At 46.3% G+C, this 23,529-nt stretch overlaps 1 protein-coding gene across 7 annotated transcripts in view; it reads right to left on the minus strand.

Moving 5' to 3' along the window:
- Nucleotides 1-23,529, minus strand: part of DIS3L2 (DIS3 like 3'-5' exoribonuclease 2) — a 376,911-nt gene that overhangs the window by 103,591 nt on the left and 249,791 nt on the right. For 5 of the 7 annotated variants that reach the window (XR_004350756.1, XM_032637768.1, XM_032637766.1 and 2 more), the window contains exon 11: nucleotides 12,299-12,411. Coding sequence is in view for 5 of the 7 variants with exons in the window: in XM_032637768.1 (XP_032493659.1) it covers nucleotides 12,299-12,411 (113 nt within the window). In the remaining 2 variants the exon portion in view is untranslated. Of the gene's footprint in view, nucleotides 1-10,266; nucleotides 10,440-12,002; nucleotides 12,092-12,298; nucleotides 12,412-23,529 lie in introns of those variants that run through there. The other 2 variants (XM_032637770.1, XR_004350757.1) reach the window with 2 other exon arrangements.

A 23,529-nucleotide genomic window follows, 5' to 3' on the forward strand; every position in this document is an offset into this window, starting at 1 on the left:
GGCAGGGATCCCCGTGGGAGGGGGACTGGAGGGACAGACAGCCACTCTCCATCAGCTGCTTCCTCAAATACGAGCTCTGTTATTTCAGGGAGACCCACCTAGACAACAGCATAGTGGCCCCGCGCCTTCATCGGCTATGTGAGATCTGCCACGGTACCTGGAGAGACTCCGAGGCAGGGTCCTAAGTGCAGAACACAATGTGTAACTGGGAAAGAGCAGCAGGGTCTCTCCGGCAGTTGAGAAACTACTGGCCATCACCGGTGTCGTGCGAATGCTTACGCGCACCCCAAGCCCCCGATAGCTCTCCCCAGTCATGGCTTTTCTGGCCCGCACTCAGCTTCACTACTCAGTGTGGACCACGTGGAGAGTTCCTTCCAAGTTCTCAAACTCCCTCACTTTCCAGCTCTGCATACTCCACCATCGCTCTTACAATCTGCCTTTCCTGCTTTTGCAAGTCATGGCTGAGCCGTGATGGAGAAAATCACCGGACCGTGTGGAGGAGGATGACTCCCCTCCCTGCTGCACCCCATCAGCTCCCCAGTCCTGTAGGTTCTGCATTCTAAATCTCTCAAATGAGTCTTTTCCTCTCCCTCTTCCACTTTTCAAGTGTGGACATCTTCGTCTCTCTTGCGATACATCCTAAGTCTCCTAAACCAGCAGCACAGTTCTAGAGTTGAAATTATTCTGGTTAAGATTTCCTTATTATTCTGCAGACTTTCGCATCTTCTTACTAAACTCCACTCGATGACAATCTGCAATCCCATTTATATTAGGACACGTTGCCTTTATCTTCCCCAATATTTGATGAGCTGAATTCAGTAATTTGATTTTTTGCATGTCCTGTTAATGAGGAAAGGCCCAAACGTCTTCAGTAAGGCCAAGGGGTCTCAAGAGGAAGTCGGCAGAGGGCCTGCAGACCCCATCTCCAAGGAGACAACAGAGATGCCAGTGGGAAGCTAAGGGCTCCCAGGTGCCTAGCCCAGTTCTTTGTCACGTGATATGATCGGGAGGGGATGCAATCTGGGGGCAAATGTGAACGCTCCTTGTTCAGGATGTCCATTCTGGCCCCAGGCTGAAGACATCTATTACTCTAGTTCTCCTGGGGTCTCCAGCTGGACACCACCATATTGGTCTACTCTCCTAAGATTCTGTGAGCAAAGGTCCGTATCTGTTTTGGGGTGGTCACTCACAGCCTCAAGGGGCCATGACTGAGGGAAAGGGCCCTGATACTGATAACAATTTTCCTACCTCTGGCCTCACTATTCTTCAACCACACAGTTGCTAAGGTGATTTTCTATCTTAGTCAAAGAATGTGATGTCACTTCTCTACTTGACCTCAAGATGAAAACCAAGCTCCTTAGCCTGCTGCCCCAGGCCTCTCTTTGCAACTTCATCTCTTGTCTCCCCCTGCAGCTCAGACCCCAGCAATTCCATACTACATACTGTTCCTTGGACGTTCCATACTTTTTCTAGCCTCTGCCTGGAATGCCCTCTCCACCTACTTTTGTCTACCTAGAAATTTTCTACTCAAAATTTGAAACACTGCTCAAAAATCAATTGCTTTGTGAAGGCTTCCTGACTCTTGCAGAAGATCCTCTTCCACCACCAACCCAGGCAGGTACAACTTCTCTCTCCTCTGTGATACGTCCTCACCTCGGAGCACTTCTGTAACTACAAGTAGGCCAGTGTGTAGTAATTGTTACATGCCCGCCTCCCCTGACTTCTCCAGGGCAAGGTCAGCACCTGTCTCATCTTTGTAGACCAGGCACCTGGCACACAGCTGGTACTCAATAAATGCTAACTGGGTGAAGACTGGTGGCACTTTAGTGGCAGAAAAGGAAAGGGGCTAAGTCTTCTATGTGTGTCTCAGGGCCAGAATCAAAGTTGGGTGAGGACAGAGCTTAAAAGCTGTCATGGAAAAAAAGGACACTGATGATAGGACACTGCCTTTCTAAGCATTCTGGATTCGGACTTAGGAGAACTGAGAGAAACTGATCATTTAGGTAAATTGCCCAAGGCAGCTGGGTGGGGGTACCAACAGGACTAAAATCTTATGTTAGCCTCAGAGAGCAGAAACATCTGCTAAAGCCACAGCAGGCGAGCTGGCCAAGTTCAGCAACAGGTTAGCCAGGACAGCCCTGTGACCAGCGGAAAGGGCCACAGAGGGGGAGAGATCAATTATCTAGGCGAAAAGGAACAGGAGGGAATAGCAACGACATGGGGGCTGTAACAGCTCAAGGCGGCCAGACGTCAACAACCCACTGGGGGTTCTCTAGTGCCAGGAGGGGCTGCAGGGGCCCCTCCTGCCCCTTTCTGCCCAGGTCTTTGCTGGCTCCCAAACCTCCCTCACACCCTCGGTGCCCACTGGCTGCCAGAGCTGGAGACCTTGGGGAGTTTTGCTCCTGGTCTCTGAGGACTTTGAGGTTTTAACAATAAGGTACACTCAGCTAGCTCCCCACTCACATGCTGAAACAACTTAAAGGAAGGAGATAATCCATTTGCCAGCCAACATCTCTGTTTAAAGAGTTTTCTTTTTCATATCAACCCTTCCATGAATTCCAAATTTGATCAACTCTTTGCTACACAGTTTGACATTAACAAAACATCAACACTCTGACAACATGCTGGGGTCATAAAGGAACATCTTAAAACTCTTTGGACTCCACATTAAGACGGGCTTCCAATCCCAATCTTTGATCTCTATTATAAAGCAGTACCAATAAAATATCGTAGAGATTTATGGGCAAACTTTCGTTTGAGCTGTTTCACACCTAAAATAACACGAGTGCTTGGGCCAATAGGCAGAAAATTTAGGTTTAGGTTTCAGCTGTTTACGTTTTCTCTTACTTTTAAAACTTATTCACTTATTTTTTAAAAATTACCTTAAATTTAACAATTACATTGTATTTTCCTCTCAGAGAAGATAGCTTGGAAATATTAACTGGCTAGATGTTGTGTCCTTCTGAGGACAGGCCTGATAGCTATCTACCCTTTGTCAAAAAGAAAGAGTGTTTTTCCACAGGATTTAAATGGACAATATATAAATTTATCTTTTCTCCTGAGTACACCCTATTGTTAATAAGAGTAACCAAATACGTATTAGTTTGAGTAAAACCCCAACAAAAAGAATTTCATTTAAAAGACAGTATGATGATTGTAAAGCAATTATACGCCAATAAAGATGTTAAAAAATAAATAAATAAAAGACAGTATGATGGTATTTGGACAGTAAGATGGTATTTCGACCCAAGATCTGTTTCACTGTATACTGTACTAATCTATGGGATAATTTCCCAAGTCAAGCTTAGATTGTAATTCTGACATCAGACACTTATAGGTCAGTGACATTGAATGAAAAGAAACTGGTCCCACATTCCCTGCAGATGGGAAATCAACCGGCATCCCCACCCCCATCCCCCGACACACACACTCCCTCCCTCATCTGATGAAGATGGGAGAAATGATTCCGCCAAACAAGAGAGAACCCGGAGGAGGGGAAAGCAGCTCAGCCAGCTTTCAAGAAGACTTTTACAGGCAAAGTAAAGTGCAAACAGCAGAAAAGTTCCTGGACACTGTCCTTTAAGAAACACAAATGAGTAGTAAGAAAGGTCAGAGTAGTGGTTCAAAGGAATCAGAATGCACAGCTGCTGCTGCCCAAGGCTGTGGGCTGGCACCATTCACTCGTGCCAAGCTGGGGGCAGTGCCGGGCAGCAGGAGCCTGGAGCCGCTCGGGAGCATAGGGGCCCTTCCTCCACTCAGCTCCCCATTTCCAGAGCTTAAGAGTCCCAACTCTGCATTCCCAAAGAGAAATTCTAGGACTATGACAATCACGAAACCAAAGGAAAGAGAAGAGCAAAGGAAACAGGCTTACTTATTTAACCCAATTTTATTTTTCTCATTTCTGAATCTGAAACGTAATTCCTGGCTCTAAAAGGAGAGTGCGGAGCTACATAAGTGAAAGCCACCTGCTCTGAAGAGAAACCCCGAATTGTGCCAAAACTTCTTAAATATTTGAATCCGTGTGGTGAGAACGCTTCACATTTACTCACTTTATGTGGTCTGATTGCTACTTCTATTGCTCTTTCCATTATAACGTTATAGCTTTTGTAGATAAAAGGGATTTTGAAGTCTTATCACCTTCCCTAAGAGGCCCTGGGCCAAAGGCTGGATTTAGCCAACTGCATTTTGGGGCAGGAGGTGTGGATGGGATGTCTCCAACCTGAGGTTATGTGAAGTGTAGTCAGTGTACAAATATCAGAGCTGTGCTCTCTGGAGGGCCAAGCGATGAGTGAGGTACCTGGATTTTGATGTGGCTCCCTTGCCTGATGAGGCTGGTTATATATACTGAAAGGAGCCAGAGTGGAGGAAAAGTCACTCCCCAAAAAGCTTCAAAATAAAAACATATTTTTATTTAAGTATTACACACACACACACACACACACACACACACACACACACACACACAAGTCATAAAGGAAAAGCTTGATGCATTCTCACAAACTGAACACTGGTGTCATCAGTGCCCAGATCAAGAATCATTAGAAGTTCCCCTACCAGATGGGCCCTTTTCCCCCAGTGGTAGTCCCTATCCTGACTTCTAGCCTTGCTTGTTTTGGAACTTTATATAAATGGACTCACACAGTGTTTACTCTTGTGTTTGGCTTCCTTCACCATTATGTGTGTGTGTGGAGCTGTCATTGCTTCATTCTCATTGTTGTATTGCATCCCACTGAGTGAACATACCACAAATTATTTGTTCATCCTATAGCTGACGGTATTGAATAGCTTCTAGTTTATTGGCTACTTTGCATAGTGTTGCAATGAACATTCTTACACATTCTTTTTGTAACACATGCATGCATTTCTGTTAGGTACAGACCCAGAAGCAGAAATGCTGGGCCACAAAGTGTGTACATACATTCAACTTTAAAAGACACTGCCTGTCTTACTATGTTCAGACTGCTAAAATAAAACTATCATAGACTGGGTGGGTTAAACAACACACACTTATTTCTCACTGTTCTGGGGTTTGGAAACCCAAGATCAAGGTGATGGCAGATTCAGTGTCTAGAGAGGGCCCGTTTCCTGGTTCACAGATGGCGCCTTCCTGCAGTATCCTCACATGGTGATGAGAGTGCTCTCTGGGGTCTCTTTTATATGGGCACTAATCCCATTCACGAGGGCTCCACCCTTGACCTAATCACCTCCCAAAGGCCCTGCCTCCTAAGATCATCACACTAGGGGTTAGGATTTCAAGATATGAATTTGAGGGGGACACAAACATTCAGCCCATAACACTATCAAACAGTTTTCCAAAGTGGTTGTACCAATTTGCCTTCCCCGCAGCAGTGAGAGTTCCCACTACTCCACATCCTCGTGGATACTTGGTGTTATCTGTCTTTATTTTAAAAAAATATTTATTTGTTTGTTTGGCTGTGCTGGGTCTTAGTTGCGGCACGCAGGAACTTCATTGCCGCACGTGGGATCTTTTTTTTTTAGTTGCGGCATGTGGGATCTTTAGCGGCAGCATGCAGGATCTTTTAGTTGCAGCATGCAGGATCTTTTTGTTTTGTTTTGTTTTTAGTCATGGCATGTGGGATCTACTTCTCTGACCAGGGATTGAACCCAGGCCCCCTGCATTAGCAGCATGGAGTCTTAACCACTGGACCACCAGGGAAGTCCCTAAATGTCTTTATTTTAGCTATCCTGTGGGTTATGCAGACTTCTGAGGTGGGAGCTGGGTTCTCTTTCTCACACCTTTCCTAGTAGAGTAAATGCCAATTAGCTGTGACATTCCCAGGTATCATAAGCTAGAAGATACTTGGGCTCCCTGCCTCAGGCTGTCCATCAAGTGTCGGTAAGGTGGATACAATGTGGAGGAGCAGACATAGTTGGCAGGAAGCCACTGAGGGGGGTGAAGTTGGCAGGCCAGGGATTCAATGACCGTTGGCACTTCCAAAGACCCAGAGTATTGATACTAACAGATGGTTTGTGTGTACTGAAGAGGAGAGTCAAACAGCATCTTCCATATGAATGTCTTATGAGACCCAGGCTTGACTGACATATTCCTTATTCCCATTCTTGGCCTATCAGAAATGCAAGATCCTCCTAAGTAACTCATGGTTCCTTAGGTACTCGCGGCTACGCCACGCTACAGAAGCTCAGAAGTTGAGGCTACAGTTACTATGAATGAGGATATTAAACAAATGAGTGGAGACAACTGTGGACAAGGAATGCCGTCAGTAGAAAGGGGTGTAACAGTAACAATAATTCTTCTAGTCCCAGGTCAACAGGTCTTGTCTGGTTGTGAGTGAAGGTTAGGTGGATATGAACTTGAAAAATGTTGAACAGGCCCTGCAAAAATATAAACACAAACTAAAGGCCAGCACTGTCCATATGGGTAACAATGGAATGGTGATGGCTCCAGCTTCATGGCCATGGGAGGGGAGGTTAGGGAGGAAGCCGCATGTGCTGATGTTCAGTGGTATGTGTGGGTAACACGTTTGTGCTGCATTCCCTTAAGCCACGTATATCCGCCCACAGCTTGGGCACAGGTGCCGTAGACATTGTGAGGGATGGGGGTCAAACAGAAGTTCTGAACGCAGCATTTAGGTTTGAACAGGTCACAGAGGCCAGACAGGGGCATAGTTGCTCTGAAACAAGCTAAGTCATTGGGGTATGAGGATAAAGCTTTCCATTCTTATTGAGAGATGACTGAAAGTTCTGGATCTTTTAGGCATCACTGTGCACACAGGTCACCTATCACTGGTAACACCCTGTTAATTATAACTGGGTTTGGAAGATCATGCAGCTTTTGACCCAGAATTTCACAGCTTAATAATCAACTCCATCTCCCTCTCCTCCTGTATTCTCATTTCTGGAATGGCTGAAAACACCTACACGGTGGGTCTGAGCACCCAGTATAAACGGCAGGCAAAGCTGAACCCCTGAAGAAAGCAGATGTCCAATTCTCGTGGAGCAGGTGGAGCTCTAGGGTTTTGATTACATGTTCTAGGCTGCAGTGATCCAGAAAGTACTGTTATGGGGCAGGGGAGAGGAGGTGCTAGGTTTCCCTGGGGAGGGCCTCCACTGGATTGAACAGATGATAGCTCTGGCTCCCGTTTGGGACAATGCACGTCAGAGCCAGCACTCTCTGGAGAGGGAGTAGAGGCTTCCAGACAGGACAACCTCCACCATGGGGTTGAAGACATCACTGCCAACCACTGGCTGACCAAGATGGTGGAGCCAAACTTGGGCCACAGGCCACAGGATCTCCAGCCCCTAAAGGACATGGCTGCAGTCAAGGCCTAGAAGAGTCCCATTCTCCCCCTGCCTTTAAAATTAAAAAAAAAAAAAAAAAAAAGACTTTATTTTTTTAGAGCAGTTTTAGGTTTACAGCAAAATTGAGCAGAAGTTACAGAGATTTCCCATATCCTCCCCGCCCCCCCACCCCATGCACAGTCCCATTATCAACATTCCTACCAGAGTGGTCCATTTGTTATAGCTAATGAATCTGCACTGACATATCATTATCACCCGAAGTCCATAGTTTACATTAGGGGTCATTCTTGGTGTTTTACATGCTATGAATTTGGACAAATGTATAATGAGAAGTACCTACCATTATAGTACCATACAGAGTAGTTTCACTTCCTAAAAATCCTCTGCGCTCTACTTACCCATCCCTCCCTCTCTGCTAGTCCCTGGCGGTTGCTGATCTTTTCACTGCCTTCATAATCTTCACTTTTCTAGAAAGTCATATAGTTGGGATCTTACAGTATGTAGCCTTTGAAGATTGGCTTCTTTCACTTAGTAATTTATATTTAAGGTTCCTATGGAGGAACCATGTCTTTTCATGGCTTGATAGTTGGTTTCTTTTTAGTGCCAAATAATATTCCATTGTTTGGATGTACCACAGTTTATCCATTCACCTACTGATGGACATTTTGGAGGTTGCTTCCAAATTTTAGAAAATAAGAATAAAGCTGGGCTTCCCTTGTGGTGCAGTAGTTTAGAGTCCTCCTGCCGATGCAGGGGACACAGGTTCGTGCCCCGGTCCGGGAAGATCCCACATGCCGCGGAGCGGCTGGGCCCGTGAGCCATGGCCGCTGAGCCTGCGCGTCTGGAGCCTGTGCTCCGCAACGGGAGAGGCCACAACAGTGAGAGGCCCGTGTACCGCAAAAAATAAAATAGGGCTTCCCTGGTGGCGCAGTGGTTGAGAGTCCGCCTGCCGATGCAGGGGACATGGGTTCGTGCCCCGGTCCGGGAAGATCCCACATGCCGCGGCAGCAGCTGGGCCCGTGAGCCATGGCCGCTGAGCCTGCGCGTCCGGAGCCTGTGCTCCACAACGGGAGAGGCCACAGCAGTGAGAGGCCCGAGTATCGCAAAAAAAAAAAAATAAAAAAAAAAAAAAAAAATAAAATAAAATAAATAAAGCTGCTATAAACACCCATGTGCAGATTTTTGCATGGACATACATTTTGAACTCCTTTGCGTAAAAACAAAGAGTGCAATTACTAGACCATATGGTAAAACTATGTTTAGTTTTATAAGAAACTGCCAAACTCTCTTCCAAACTGGCTGCACCATTTTGCATTGTCATAAGCAATGAATGCGTTCCTGTTGCTCCACATCTTTACCAGCATTTGGTGTTGTCAGTGTTCTGGACTTTGGCCAGTCTAATAGGAGTGTAGTAGCATCATGACTATTTTAGTTTACATTCCTCTAATGACATATGATGTGGAGCATCTTTGCATATGTTTATTTGCCATCTGTATACCTTCTTTGGTGAAATATCTATTAAGGTCTTTTGCCTGTTCTCAAATGGGTTGTTCATTTCTTTATTGTTGAATTTTAAGAGTACTCTGTACATTTTGGCTAATAGTCCTTTATCAGATGTGTCTTTTGCAAATTTCCTCCAAGTCTATGGCTTATCTTTTCATTCTCTTGACAGTGTCTTTTGCAGAGCATAAATTTTTAATTTTAATTAAGTCCAGATTATCAATTCTTTCTTTCATAGATTGTGCATTTGGTGTTGTATCTAAAAGGTCACTGCTGGACTTCACTGGTGGCGCAGTGGTTAAGAATTGCCTGCCAATGCAGGGGACATGGGTTTGATCCCTGGTCTGGGAAGATCCCACATGCCATGGAGCAACTAAGCCCATGCACCACAACTACTGAGCCCACGCACCACAACTACTGAAGCTCGCCCACCTTAGAGCCCGTGCGCTGCAACTACTGAGCCCATGTGCTGCAACTACTGAAGCCCTCATGCCTAGAGCCCGTGCTCTACAACAAGAGAAGCCACTGCAATGAGAAGCCCGCACACCGCAATGAAGAGTAGCCCCTGCTTGCCACAACTAGAGAAAGCCTGCGTGCTGCGATGAAGACCCAATGCAGCCAAAAATAAGTAAACGTAAAATAAATAAATAAATAGTCATTGCCAAACCAAGGGCATCTAAAATTTCTCCAATGTTATCTTCTAGGAGTTTTATAGTTTTACATCTCACATTGAGGTCTGTGATTTGTTTTGAGTTAATTTTTGTCTCTTCCCTTCTGAGAGGTTAGTTATTGGGGTGGACAGGTTGGAAACGTGAGAGGAACTTGGTAGATGCTAGAAATCCTAGGAACTTTTGGACTGTCCTAGAAGACTTCTGTTCTAGAACTGCCAACACCTTTGTGGGCACCACATAGGCACTTTGCTGGAAATGGAGTCCAGGGATTCTTGAACATACCCCTCCTGAGGCCGGCATGAAGACTGCTGGTATAAGTGGTCCAGGACCATGTATGTAAGTGGGGGAGTAATGGATCTGTACAAGGCAGGGTTGGGGAAATGAATGATGATTCCACTGTGCAGCAACCCTTCTGTTCAGTAGAGATTCTGTGCTTTTATTGCTAGCAGACGGCTGGGCCACTCAAAGGCCAAATGACATGGTCTGTTGGACCTGGCAGAGGTATGTATGGAAGTCCATCTTCCACGTGTCACGCATGCTGCCAGGTATGGCTGAGGTGCCAGGAGTCCTAATACTGTGCCTCAGAGGACAGCAACAGAAGGTCTTGGGTTTATGGAAGGGGTGAAAACCTTAGATGATGGCCGTGTTGAAGCTGTGGTAGTTCTGGCAGAAGTGGGCTCCACAGGCAAGAGGGAGAGGCTAAGAAACCCTTGACAGAAGTTGGTGCCTCTATTTGTAGAGAGCCTTGGTTTCAGACTTGGAATGAAATTATACCGTTAACAGTTGGGTGAACTTACAAGCCTTGGGCCCCAGGCCAATCATGCATTTGGAATATGGTTCCTCTGTCTTTGTGTCTGAATAGACCCCTGGCAGATGGTATATTCCAGGAAATGATGTGATGGGGAGGTGGTAGGTATGGCGGTGGTGCCACAGGGTCATCCAGGAGAACCGATGTGAAGTAGTCAGTGACCGTTTTCAGATCTTTAGCTAGGAAAAGAAAACAGAGCCCAGGAGAACACTGCCTCTTAAAAAGATCTGCTACCACCCTTAGCACTGCCAAGATGACACTAGTCTTTCCCTACGGCCATGGCCCAGTCGTAAAAGCATGGAGTCAGGTTCCTGGGACTCTAGGGGTGGGACGTTTTCAGAGTGAGCAGCACACAGACCCCCCTAGTGGCCTCCTTGCCAGGGTCTAGACAGCATGTCCACACAAGGGCCAGTGCATACCGGAAACCAGCAGGAAGCGGGGGTGCGTGTGCTCAGGACCATGAGCTTCCCAAGCCCCTGTTGGGAAGGGGTGGTAGTGAAGAGAGGCTGGCGATAACCAAGAGCAGGGGAATGCTGTCCTGCAGATGTGTCTCAGTGCTGTGCCAAGATCTGCAGGTTCATAAAGGTCAGGGGCTCGGAGAACCGCCTTTCCAGGGCCTCTCCAGGATCCCTATGCTGCTGGTGTTCTCAAACCTACAGCCTGGCACCCCACGAGATATTTCCATCCGGAGCAGGCAGCAGGCTGAATTTTCCCAGAAGTTAGAGAGGGAGGACCCCGAAGTACAGTGGCCTCCCAGGACACGCTGCGAGTGAGGGCAGTGCTCAGAGCCTGGCTTTTCCTCTGCCAGCTGTGTGAGCACACAGGCGTGCTGGCAGTGGGAGCTGCCAATCAGAGCAGGCAGTGGAGGGAGACTGGGTAGCTGTCTCCTTTCTCTAGGTGATGACATTTGGAAGTTCCCAGAATGGAGCAGGTTTGGCACCTGGGCTGCTTTCTCACCCCTGAGAGACGGGGCCAGGTAAAGGGCTCCCAGCTGCCAGAAGGCCATGGGATACATGGGTAGATGGAGGAGATATAGCCCTCACCTAAGTGCAGTCAAAGTGCAAACATCAGAAGTCATGTCCAAGGGCATGGGAGGAGGGAAGGTTCAAGCCAGTTGTATGTAGCAATCCAAAACTGGATCACCGGGTTCAAGGAAGTTAGGAGGTGCAAGTCATGATACAGTCAGTGATGTAAGATGAGCCAAATGAACAGATGAACAGACTGTCAAATGGAGGAGGAAGAAGCCTGGAGCGAATTCATGAGCTCTAGTGGGGGAATAACTCAGGAGTGGTCTTTTATTCACCACCAGGCCTAGGGCAGTGTCTGGCGCTCATCATTAAGTACTTGTCAAAGGAGATCTAGAGAGACTCGGTGACTTAGCAAGAGAGGCAACATCAGGACTAAGAGGAAAAGCCCAGACTTGGCTCCCTTTGCTTCTGCACCTCTGGGATGTACCAGGTTATCTTGTAAAGGGCAGGTCAAGAGCAGATCAGCCCCCACGCTTTACACCAGAGTTCGAAACTTTTTCTTAAAAGGCCACTAGTAAATTTTCATTCCATTCTCCTACAGTAGTGTGACGTCACCTCAGACATTACGTAAATGAACGGGTGTGACTGTATGGCAGTAAGACTTTACAAAAACTGTGACCGGTGTGGGCCGAGTTTGCTGAGCCCCACTTTGGAACAACAGTTTGAAAGTTCCTCGTTTCTTTCTGAAGCTGACCACTTGTCTGAGCTACTTACATGGCAGGGCCAGTCTGAAGGCCTGAGATGAGTGCCTGTGTCCTGCCTTGAGAACGCCTCAGTCTGGCTCCTCTTGGACATACAAGGGCCTAACAGGAAAACATACAATAACCGAGGGCAAACACTTTTCCGGGGAAAACCATTTTTTAAAGATCTCATTAGATGTGAGAAAAGATGTTCAGACAAGATTGCTGTCCCTCATGGATGTTTTTAAGGAGAAACAAACAAACAAACAAAGGAAGATGATTAAATAGAAGCACGTCTTTCGATCCAAGAAACCGGAAACTGATTTTTACCTTCTGAACCAAGTAGACACTTGTAGCTCTCTCAGCAGCCACTTTATCCAGACTGGATCCCTCAGGAACAAAGTAACTGACGTCAGCGATGTGAACTCCCACTTCAAAGTTGCCTGTAGATGCACAAGAAGGTTGATCAGCCTGGAATGGAAGGCAAGGGCAATCCCTCCTGGGAATCCATCCCGAGAAGGCATGTCCCTCCCAGAGGCCACAGGGCTTGGAGTACAGGCTGCCATTTTCAGGCTGGCCCGGTGCGCCACCTACCCACTGCAGTGTGCGCTATATTTACTTTCCTCATTGTACTGCCAACAGATGATGAGATTTTTATCCCATTAACCATTTTTATCCCATTAATCATTTATCACATTAACCATTTTTACAAATGTTTACCATTTCTAAAGGCTTCTCGTCTTTGAGTAAACATCAGTAGACTTGTAAAAGAAGACTCATTTTGGATGACGAACAAATCCTTACAGCTCACTAGAAGGAATTAATGCCTAAATCCTGCAGCCCCTGCCCCTGAAAGCACTGCCCTCCCTGTCTGCCACAGCCTTTCCTCGGTCCCACTGGCTGGCCTTCCTACCTTGACTCCACCCCCTCCCACCTAGCCCTCCACACTGTTGCTAACACCCCTCTCGTACCCATGGGTCTGCTGATGTCGCTCCTTAGCCTGTTACTCGTGCCCTTGCCCGGGCTCGCCTCAGTCCACCTCGCCAGCCTTATGGCTCATCCTCCACATGCTCTCTACGCAGCTGTCATGGGAAACTGCTTTCCATTCCCAGAACGTATCTTACCTCATCCCATTCAGATGCTTGCTTGGCTCATGCTTTTTCTTACACTTGGGATAATAATCACAACAGGGTCTGCCCATCAAAATCCTTCCTACCTTGTAAGGGTCAACTGAAAGAGAATCCCAGGACAAGAAGAGATTCTCTGCCCTCTGTTAAAGCACCTAATCCATAACTGAAGATGCTTCTCGTGGTCTTCTCTTCAGAGCTTTCATCACTATCAGATATCACAGCACATCTTTTTATTGGCTCATGTGTTTACTGTCTGCCCCTACAGTGCAGGCTCCAGTAAGGCAGGGCCTTTTGTGTCAAGTCCACTGTTGTAGGCCCAGTGCCTAGAAGAATGCCTGACAAACCATAGGCACTCAATGTTTGTTGAGTGAACGAATCAACAATTTGTTTGCCTACTGTGGTAAAAGACCTACTTTTTTTCCATTTTAGAATTGCCCTGTCCCTTCCTGGTGGAGTTGTTTTTTCAACAGGCCCTGTCTTCTCTCTGAGTTCTACCAGAGACATGGTCAGATGACTCAGGCTTGTAGAATCATACCTAAAGTGGGCTTGGGGGCTGGTTAGGTTATACATTTAAGATTTCCTCTTGAACATCCCATAAATCATCTATCAGATGGAGTATATGTGATTATATGCACACAAAAATGCACATAATGGACAGAATATGGAAAAGAGTACACATGTGAAATGGCATATAGTTTGCAGAGGGGAAGCATAATGGGCAGACAGAAGCACAGTGATGACACAAGCACAAAGGTGAATCTGCTGACAATTTAAGTATGTGCTTGATGGAATTCCGTTATACTCCATTCCTGTTCATAGTGACTGGTCTAGGCACAGGCCTGTGACGCAAGTGTCAATAGATCTATTCTGAGCCTGTTTTCAGGGATTGATACGGGCTGCAGAAAAGAGGGTCTCTCTCCCAGGACCCTAGACAATAAGTCTGGAGCTGCCAAGGAAACATTTTTGCCACATAATCATGCCAATATAGAAAACAATAGGTCTAAGAAATAAAGGGAGGATCAAGATGACCTCATCTGAACTCCAGGATCCAGCTGAACTTGAATTCTCACTAAAAGAATCCTGACTGATTCCCAAGTTGACTCAGAAAGAGTTACTGACACGTCACCACTCTTGCCTCTGGTTACCTGGATAATCAGTCTTAAGGTATCTCACATTTTAGCCTCAAATTTTGTAGCCATTTATTGTCCTCCTATTCCTTCTTCACTGGGAGATGATTCTTCCCTGTTTTTAAAATGGAAAAATGTTTAAACTTGGGGCGGTTAAAATAAGAGGTTCAGGGATGGAAAAGAATTTAAGATTCCCCACTCTCATCTGTCTCACACTCCTGCAGGGCAGCACTGGGTTTCTCCACCCAGTCCTGTAACACTAATACATTAGGGAAAACCCAAGTCCATCTAAGAAATACTGGCTGCTATGGGATAACAGAATAGACTTATTTCCCACAGAGGAGAGGGCTGTCTGGAAAGCTGAGGAAAACCAGCGTGGCTCAAAGTTCAGCTGCCTCATCCTGTGAGCCATGCAGCTGTGTTGCTGGGTCACTGGGAGCAGTGAAACCTGCCCCGCAATGATCGAGGAACTCAACCCTAACAGAATTCGGCCAAGCGTCTCAGACAGCTCAACAACTCCCAGTTTTGATATTACAAGTATCTAAAACCAACACTTGGAGAAGGTAAAATAAAGTGTCTTCTTTTGAAGTCAGAATTATAATATACTAGCCTAACAGGTAAATATTGACTAAAGGAAAAGAGGAGGATTATTACATCATGATATAAACCATAATTTTAAATTCAGTCTGTGTGTTGTTACTACACATGAACTTTCTGTCCTTAGTCAAAATTGACAAACTGACAAAGAGTTCATTACAGGAGATAAAACACGAAGGGGGCCAATCCAAACATATTTGAGAGGCTTAAATTTCAGAATTCCCAGAAGAGCCTCTAAAACCAGCAAAGAGAAGCTCTCTTATTCTCTCCTTCGGACCTTTTTAATGGAAACCCTAAGTAAATATTTTATTACATATATTTACATAATGTGAACTCGCAGAACTCCTGAGGTAGTGGCACTGAAGTTTTTATTCTATGAAAGAGAAAATATAAATCCAAAAGGTTATGTAGTAAATGCTGCCAAAACACCCAGGACCCATTTGATGTTTAAAAATGCACTGTCTGCCATAGGAAATTATACTTTGAACATTTTTTTACTTCAAAAAATATTCATCTACTGGGGTTAAGGTGAGTCCTGTGAGTTCTAAAGAGCTGGGGAAGCACAGGAAGGAAGAGTCCTCAAGGCCGGCCATGTCTGGCTCACTGTGCACAGGGCCCACAAACTTAAATACATGCAAATGTTCCTCTTTTCTTTTTTTTTTAATTAATTAATTTTCTTGGCCGCAGTTGGGTCTTTGTTGCTGCGCGCAGGCTTTCTCTAGTTGCGGTGAGAGGGGGCTACTCTTCATTGCAGTACGCAGACTTCTCATTGCGGGGGCTTCTCTTATTGTGGAGCACAGGCTCTAGGCGCAAGGGCTTTAGCTGCAGCATGCGGGCTCAGTAGTTGCGGCACGCGGGACCTAGAGCACACAAGCTTCAGCAGTTGCGGCACGTGGGCTCAGTAGCTGTGGCTCACGGGCTCTAGAGCGCAGGCTCAGTAGTTGTGGCGCACGGGCTTAGTTGCTCCGCGGCATGTGGGATCTTCCCAGACGAGGGATTGATCCTGCGTCCCCTGCACCACCAGGGAAGTCCGCAAATGCTCCTGTGAATGAACTTGAGTGGACACCAGAACTGCTTCATCCAATTAAAGCACTAATAGGACGTAAATAGGGGCTTAAGAACCATCTCTTCTAAGCCAGCCTCCCAATCAGCTCAGCCACATTTCAACTATGTCCCTGCCAGGTGGCCCTTGACATACCCCCGGCGGGGGGTCGGGGAGAGCTCACATCTTGAAGCTACTTGCTCTACTTCTGAAGGGCTCTGTTCGTGAGAAAGTGCTTCCTTACGTGGATCCATGATGCATGGAAACGGAACCACTAGATTACTCTAGCACTGGGCATCCATAAGAGGATCCCTCTGTTTAAGGCGCTCACAGTCTAATGGGGTTGGCAGATACACCAATGTGGTGATAATATGGTATTACCAGTGCTATGACAGAGGAAGGTTACAAAATCTCATTCTGTGGGAGCAAATTGAGCTGAAATCTGTTTTTACTTCAGTGAGAACATGTGAAAGTGTTTTGTAATCTATAACAACTACATGAACGTAATTTTGACAATAATGATGATAAAAATGATAAGGATAGCAGGAGTGACCATTTATTTAATATCTCTTTTGTGCCAGGGGCTCCACACACATTAATGTACCTTTGACAAGAGCCATATAAACCGTGTTTCACAAATGAATCATCTGAGGCTCAGAGAGGTTCCATGTCACTTGTCCGAGGTTACCTCGCTAGTATGCAATAAACCCTGGATTCAAAACCAGGTCAGACTCAGAGCCTTTGTTCCTTTCATTACCACCCCCTGCCCCCCAACCACTGTCACGGTAACTCCAGGACAAGATAATACAACCCAATTTTTCATCTCAGTGGGTCACAGCTAGAAATCCCTCCCTATCTTTTATGATTCAATAGAAGCCACATTCTTGGCTATGAATTCAGAAGTCCTGTCAGAGACTTCTCCCAGCCCTGTTCCCGGCCACATCCTGGTTCCCACTGCCAATCTCTTTAGCCACTCGTAACAGGGGCTCATTATAGAACAACCACTAAGCCATCAACTCTAGTTCTATTTAATTAAGATCTAACAATTTAAGATCTAACAATTCCTTTCTACATTTCTAGTTTACAGTCATCTCTACCTGGTGGCAGAGTGACTGTCCTAAGTACCTGAAAGGGTCAAGGCTATTACAGGTGGGAAAGTATCACGCTTCCCTTACCAGGAGTGAGACCAGGGCCTTCCAGACTTCGGTCACTTGAGTTCACCTTTACCCACCGCTGAGATTGGACTGTGGTGACAGAGGCTCTTCTTGACCCAGTAGGGGCATCCCTTTTAATCCAGAATATAGGGGAACAATGTTGCTAAATATACCTCATTTAGCAAAAGCAAAAAATAATTGCTTCTGTCCAGGTCCCTAATGTCCAAACCTTTTTAGGCGTGTCTTGGCCTGACCTTCAGAGGGCCTCTGGGGTCCGGCGATTTCTCCCTCTTCTGGCTCCAGGTCCCACTCTGGGTGCCTGCCCCTTCCCAGGCTCCTCTTCCTCTCCTTGCTCCTTACATGCTGGCATGCCCGGCTGCCTTCTCTTCCAACCCTACCCTTTCCCCCTGGGCTGTCTCATCCACTCCCAGGAGTTCAGGCATCAACTCTGTGCTTTAGGCTCCTCAGTCGGTGCCGTCAGCCCAGACCTCTCTGAGCTCCAGACTGACGTACACAAGGGTCTACTGGGAACTGCCACTTAGCTGTCCCCTAGGCACCTCAGACTCACGCCTCCAAAAGTCCCCACCTCCAGCAAAACCATTTCTCTTCCTGTGTTCTCCGTCCCAGGAAATGGGATCATCTCCACTAAACCAAAAAAGGCGCCGCAACTGCCCCAAACTGAAAAACCCCAGGTCTGTCTTGGCCTGTGTTGATCCATCACTGAACTACCCTCCCAAACATCTCTGAAATCTGTTATCTCTCTTCTTCCCACATCACCACTTTAGTCAGGGCCACCACTGCTTCTTTCAAGGACCATCTAACAACCTGTGTGTGGCTCTCCCGCCATTTCTCAAACCCGTTTTCCACACTGAGGGTAGTGCTCTCTCCAAAATACAAGTCCCCTTGTCACTCCACTGCTTAAACCCTGCGGGGCCCTCACTGCCCCGGGCACGCAGCCCAGACCCGGCTTCTGAGGCCTTACTGGGCTGGCTTCTGCCACCGTTCCAGCCCCTCCGGCTTGTTTCTCCCACCGCCGCCGCCCCCCCCCCCCCCCCCCCCCCCCCACTGTGCTCTATCACTGCTTCACAAAGAAGTAATAGTGACAAAATTCTTTACCATGTGGGTCTGCCCTGGGCACGTTCAACTTTCCTGGCCCCAAGCCCTTAAGTGCCAGAAACTGTAACAGAACTTCTTAAGCTGCTCAAACCCATCAGGCTCCATACTCTTCTCCCTCAGGGTGTCTTTCCCGTTTCTCTTCCTGACGACCTCCACCAGTTCTGCAGACCACTGTGTAAAGCCCACGCCCTCTGGCAGGCTTTCCCCAATGACCTAGACCAGGATCCCCCCTCCCGACTTCTGTGTCTTCCTACGGCGTCTGACACCCTCCCTGCAGCCCTCCCCCGACCCCAACCCCCCACCGCTCACTGCAAGGGGGCCCTGAGGTAGGTACCCCCTCCCCACCCCCCGTAAGGGGGAAGCATGAAGGGCAGGGGAAAGCCTGAGCGCACAGCTGGTATATGACATTTACTGAATGAGTAAGAAAATAAAAACATAGGGTAGATTTGTTGCCACTCCGGGTTGAAAGGGCTTGTAAACCCTGCCTGGTCTAACCGTGTAGAGTTAGATCCCCATACCTCCCCACACCGGGTCTTCCCAGAGTGTGTCCAACTTTCGCCTGCACACCTGACGTGCCTGAGAAACCACTACTCGCCAGTATAGTCCACTCCACCCTCAGACAGCAACGACAATGTAAAAAAAAGTCTCCCCCTGTAGAGCCAAAATACATCTTCCTAGAGTTCCCACTTGGTGGCCCAGTTCTACCCCATGGGGCTGCCCAGAACAAGCCCATCTCCTCAGAGGACAGCAGTCTGGCTTCGAGAAATGAGTGAAGTGGCAGATCTCTTCCAGCAGGGCAGGCTCTATTTTGGGGATAGCACCAGCTTTGAATGTTTACATAGTTAGCACGTAGCCCCCTGGATCTTCTCTCCTTCGGGCTAAATAGCCATGTGGCTTGGCTGTGAGTCACTATCGTAATCCTCAACATCCTCCTCCCAAACATGCTCCTCGTAACCACCTACATTCGCTCAATTAGCCACTCCACACATACTTATTCGGCTCCTACTATGTGGCAGGTACTTTTTTTTCTAGGCCCTGGAGACATACAAGTAAACAAGATTGACAAGCTCCCTTCTCTTGTGGAGCTTACATTCTCATGGGGAGGGAAAGATAATAAGCAAACAAATAAATGATAAGATTACTTACCATAGTAGAAAGGACTTTGAAGAAAATAAAACAGGGTTAGGGGACTTCCCTGGTGGTCCACTGGTTAAGCATCTGCCTTCCAATGCAGGAGACGCAGGTTCGATCCCTGGTCAGGGAACTAAGATCCCACGTGCCGCGGAGCAACTAAGCCCATGCCCTACAACCGGAGAGCCAGTGTGCCGCAACTACTGAGCCCACGTGCCACTAGAGGGAAGCCCACATGCTGCAACAAAGAGCCCGTGTGCCACAACAAAAGATCCCGCATGCTGCAACAAAGATCCCATGTGCTGCAACTAAGACCCGATGCAGGCAAATAAATAAATATTAACTAATGATAATAGTAATAAAAATTAAAAAAAAAACATAAAACAGGTGAGGTGATGAGAATGCCTGGGACCTACCTTGGATTTAGTTTGGAAAGGTCTCTCTGAGGAAATAGACTGAGACCTGTGTGTACAAAAAGGATGTCACATGATGACATGGGGGAGAGCATCCCGGGCAGGAGAACAACCAGAGCAAAGGTTTGAAGGTAGGAGCAAGCTGGGTGAATCTAAGGAACAGAAGATTGGAAAGGAGAGAACTGGAAGCTAAGAGGCTAGCGAGGTAGACGGTGGCCCAACGAGAGATGCCCTGATGGGCCAGGACGAAGCATTTAGATTTTATTTCAAGTACAGTGGGAAACCACTGGGGAGTTTCAAGCAGAGAAATGACATTAGCTGAATATACCACATTCACTTCCTCATGCTGTCAGCGCCTCATCCTGCATACCATGGTTCTACGAATGCACCCGAGGTCACACTGGACTGAAAACAGCCTGAAGAAGACCACGATCTCTCAGGAATGGCACCGACAGGCAAACCAAGTCAAGCAATCCTTCAGTGACGTAATACGTTTGGTAAACAAAGGTAGATGATGAAAAGAAGCATGACCTACAAGACACACTGACACATGCAACAGATACTGGGCTTCCTGTCCCACAGACTGGTTTCTATCCAGTCTGCATGACGGGAACATGCTGCTCTTGCTTGGGTCACCCTCTTGACCTTGTGGCCAGTTTTCCCGACAACGTGAGTCTTAAGAAAGTGAGAAAACAGTGTTCTGAGAGCTCAGAAAGGGTAATACAACCAAGAGGACTGAGAGCAAGGGACTTCCTGGTGTCCAGACATCCCCAGCAAGGAGGGGCCTCATGTAGGGCACCACATCCAGCCAGAATGCAGGTCCTGACCTTATTTTGATCCCACTGAATTTTAGAGACAGACTCCATCGCTGAGAAGCAATTGGGCTTGGATCACCTTGTGGTCACACAACAAACTCCATCTTTTAGTTGGGGTAAGCAAATTCCCTTTGACTTTGGTGGAAACACTGATTGGACTGCCAGGTAAGAGGGACACCTCAAACTCTGACGTCTTCCAGTTCTGTGTGGTATTTGGTTATGTAATCAAATGCAAAAGTTGACCACTGGTACAGCAAGCCATGGCAGAAGTCCATGGCCATGATGTGGTGATGGTTTGAGAATATTTCAAAAGCTTAAAAGGAGTCAATGTAAAAAATTCTGGGACAAGTAAATCTGAATGCATTGTAAGGTCCCCAGCCATAAGAAGGGGGTTGTACAAGATGATTTCTTAGGTTCTCCTGAGGCCAGGATTTGAAGAGCCTGTGGACTGGTTTTTTTTTTGTATTTTCTTTTTTGCTACCCAGCAAAGGGTTAATGAGGAGCGTTAGTTACAAACTCCTTAACTGGTGACCTCACCTTCTGGAACCAAGCAGCTTAGAGAACCTTTTTCCTTCATTATTACAAAGGGCTCTATCAATCTGCAAGTACTCAACTAAACTGCCCACACAGCAATTTTTGTCATGTTCAATCTAATTCTCAGGAATCTAAGTTTAAATTTATATGAACAGCATGGAAGAGGAACACCCAGGTAGTAAATTCCACTTTTCCCCTTCCAAATGATTTGAGCGATGGCGTCCTTCATTAACAGGAAAGGAATGAGGAGCTGAACATGTGAGGCTGGCACACCCAACGTCTGGGAACTTCCAGGAGCGGGGAAAGCCCAGGTCAGCCGGTCAGACCTGCGACAGGGAGCCGAGCACCGGCTCATGAGAAGTTCTGAGTGCAGGAGGGCAGGCGTTTGATCCTTCCTCATTGCCAAAAGAGAGTGAAGTCAGAAGGGCCGAGAAGGACCTTTGAAGGCAGTTACGAAGTTAGCAGGTCCACGTAAGGGCTGGGAGTGGGGCGTGGGGAACGTGGGATGTGATTGGGGTGGACTGGCCATGGCTTCAGGGTTGACGGGGCTGCGAGAGGTAAACAAGGGGTTTCATTATACTATTCTGTCTGCTTTTGTGCATGTTCAACATTCTCTATCCAAAAATTAAAAAGAAAAAGGTTTGTAGAGGTTGAAGTCAGGAAAGAAAAAAGTTGAAAAAGTAAAAATCCAGTTAAGTAAAACTAGCTACAAGCTTTAAAAGAAAGACAAGCCAACAGAGGCAGGAGAGGGTTACCACTTAGGAAGAACAGAATTAAAATGTCCCCAGTGATGATCTCTGGAGGCTGAGGATATGGGGACTGTTCCTTTCTACATCATACACATTTGTAATGTTTCCGGCTTTCAAAGGCTGGAAAAGGAATAAAGATAAAAAGTATAAAATAAAAAATGTAAACTGGCTTAAAAATGTCTGGAAAGAAATATATCAAGATGGTAACAATGGTTTTCTCTGAGTGGTAGGATTATAACTTTCTCTTTCTGCTTATATATAAATTCTAATTTTTATATCATAAATGGGTTACTTGTTTCACAGTTTTGGGGTTTTTTAAAAATAAAGAAACACCAACAAACTGCTGTTTTCTCCCTCAGCACCCACCCTATCCCTGATTCCCCACCACACAGCAAGAGAAAAGCACCACCGGCACCCGAGGCAGTAGGCAGCAAAGAGCAGGTAGCAGCTCATCGGCCACCTGTCCCAGAGGATAACAGCAGCTCAGCACTTTGCAGGCAAGTTCTATGAAGGTGAGCTCAGTAAATGAAGTAGCAGGAACTGGTCATACCCCACCTCTGCTGAATAGGAAACAACTATTTCCATGCCAGAAATGTGACTCCAGTTTGTAGCAGCCTGAGGCTTCTGCCACCACTTTAGAGGTTCAGTGCGTATGGTCACCATGAGGAACCTATTTCTCTTGCCTCTGCAGGAGCGCAGCGAGGCTTGCAGGATTCCAGCAGACTGGCTTCCCAAAGATGTAAGTTTGAAAACCAAATTTCAGCATGTTTTCACACTCAACTGTGGATTTCTCTATTTTTAAAAAGCCTCTCTATTAACAAAACAATTACTAGATTCTTAAAAGCCAAATTTAAAAGAGATGTACAGTTTTCAAATATCAACATCTATGCGTATTTAAATGCCTATTCACAAAATGTTAACTTATGAACAACTGCTTAATCCAATCCCAACCTCCCTTTCAGCTAAAATTAAAGCAACTTTCATAGTTACCTTGAATTCTGAGATGTAAAAGCTTCTAAAAGCTTTATATCCTGGTGACAAAACCCCTTAGTGGCTTTTCTCTCATTCTGGGCAAGTCTGTTTGGGTTTGTTATTTTTTCACCATACCTAATCAGCTCTTTTGGGATCTAATTACTCAGTTTCATTAATTAATCTCTTTGCATTAAGGAGAAACTTTTCTAATTCCCTAAAGCTTCACAAAAGTTAAGCAAAAATTATATCCATAACTTATGCACATTCATGATATGAATCCACCATACTGGTTCTCCCATAACAATAGCGTACCAACTGCCTGCTTGTTAGAACACTTCATTTGGGTTAATTCAGTCTATGCTCCCAATGCTATGACACAGATTTCTTTCTACAGATGAGGAAACTGAGGCCCAGGCAGGTCAGACTCCCAAAACTAAGCTCTTAACCCTTACTTTATGGGATGTGCCCCTTAGTGCCAGGTACCTGACTAACTTATAATTGCTTCTTTCTCAACTCCTACAGGCTATGAGCACTCTCAATGTAACATCTAAAAAGGATTATACGGTGACTTTGCAGAACACACATTTTAAGACCATGTATGGGAACAATACATATTCACCGAAATAAATCCCCTGTCACACACTCCTGTAACAAATGGTCACTTTCTATTTTTAAATTATCTATGTATCAATTGCGGTTATGACTCAGTTTTCATATAAAATATCCTGAACTGCTAAATTTTCTAGGTAACTAAATGCCAATCCTTTAATCATCAATTGTT

Source organism: Phocoena sinus, chromosome 7 (genome assembly GCF_008692025.1).
Source record: "Phocoena sinus isolate mPhoSin1 chromosome 7, mPhoSin1.pri, whole genome shotgun sequence".
Taxonomy (NCBI): domain Eukaryota; kingdom Metazoa; phylum Chordata; class Mammalia; order Artiodactyla; family Phocoenidae; genus Phocoena; species Phocoena sinus.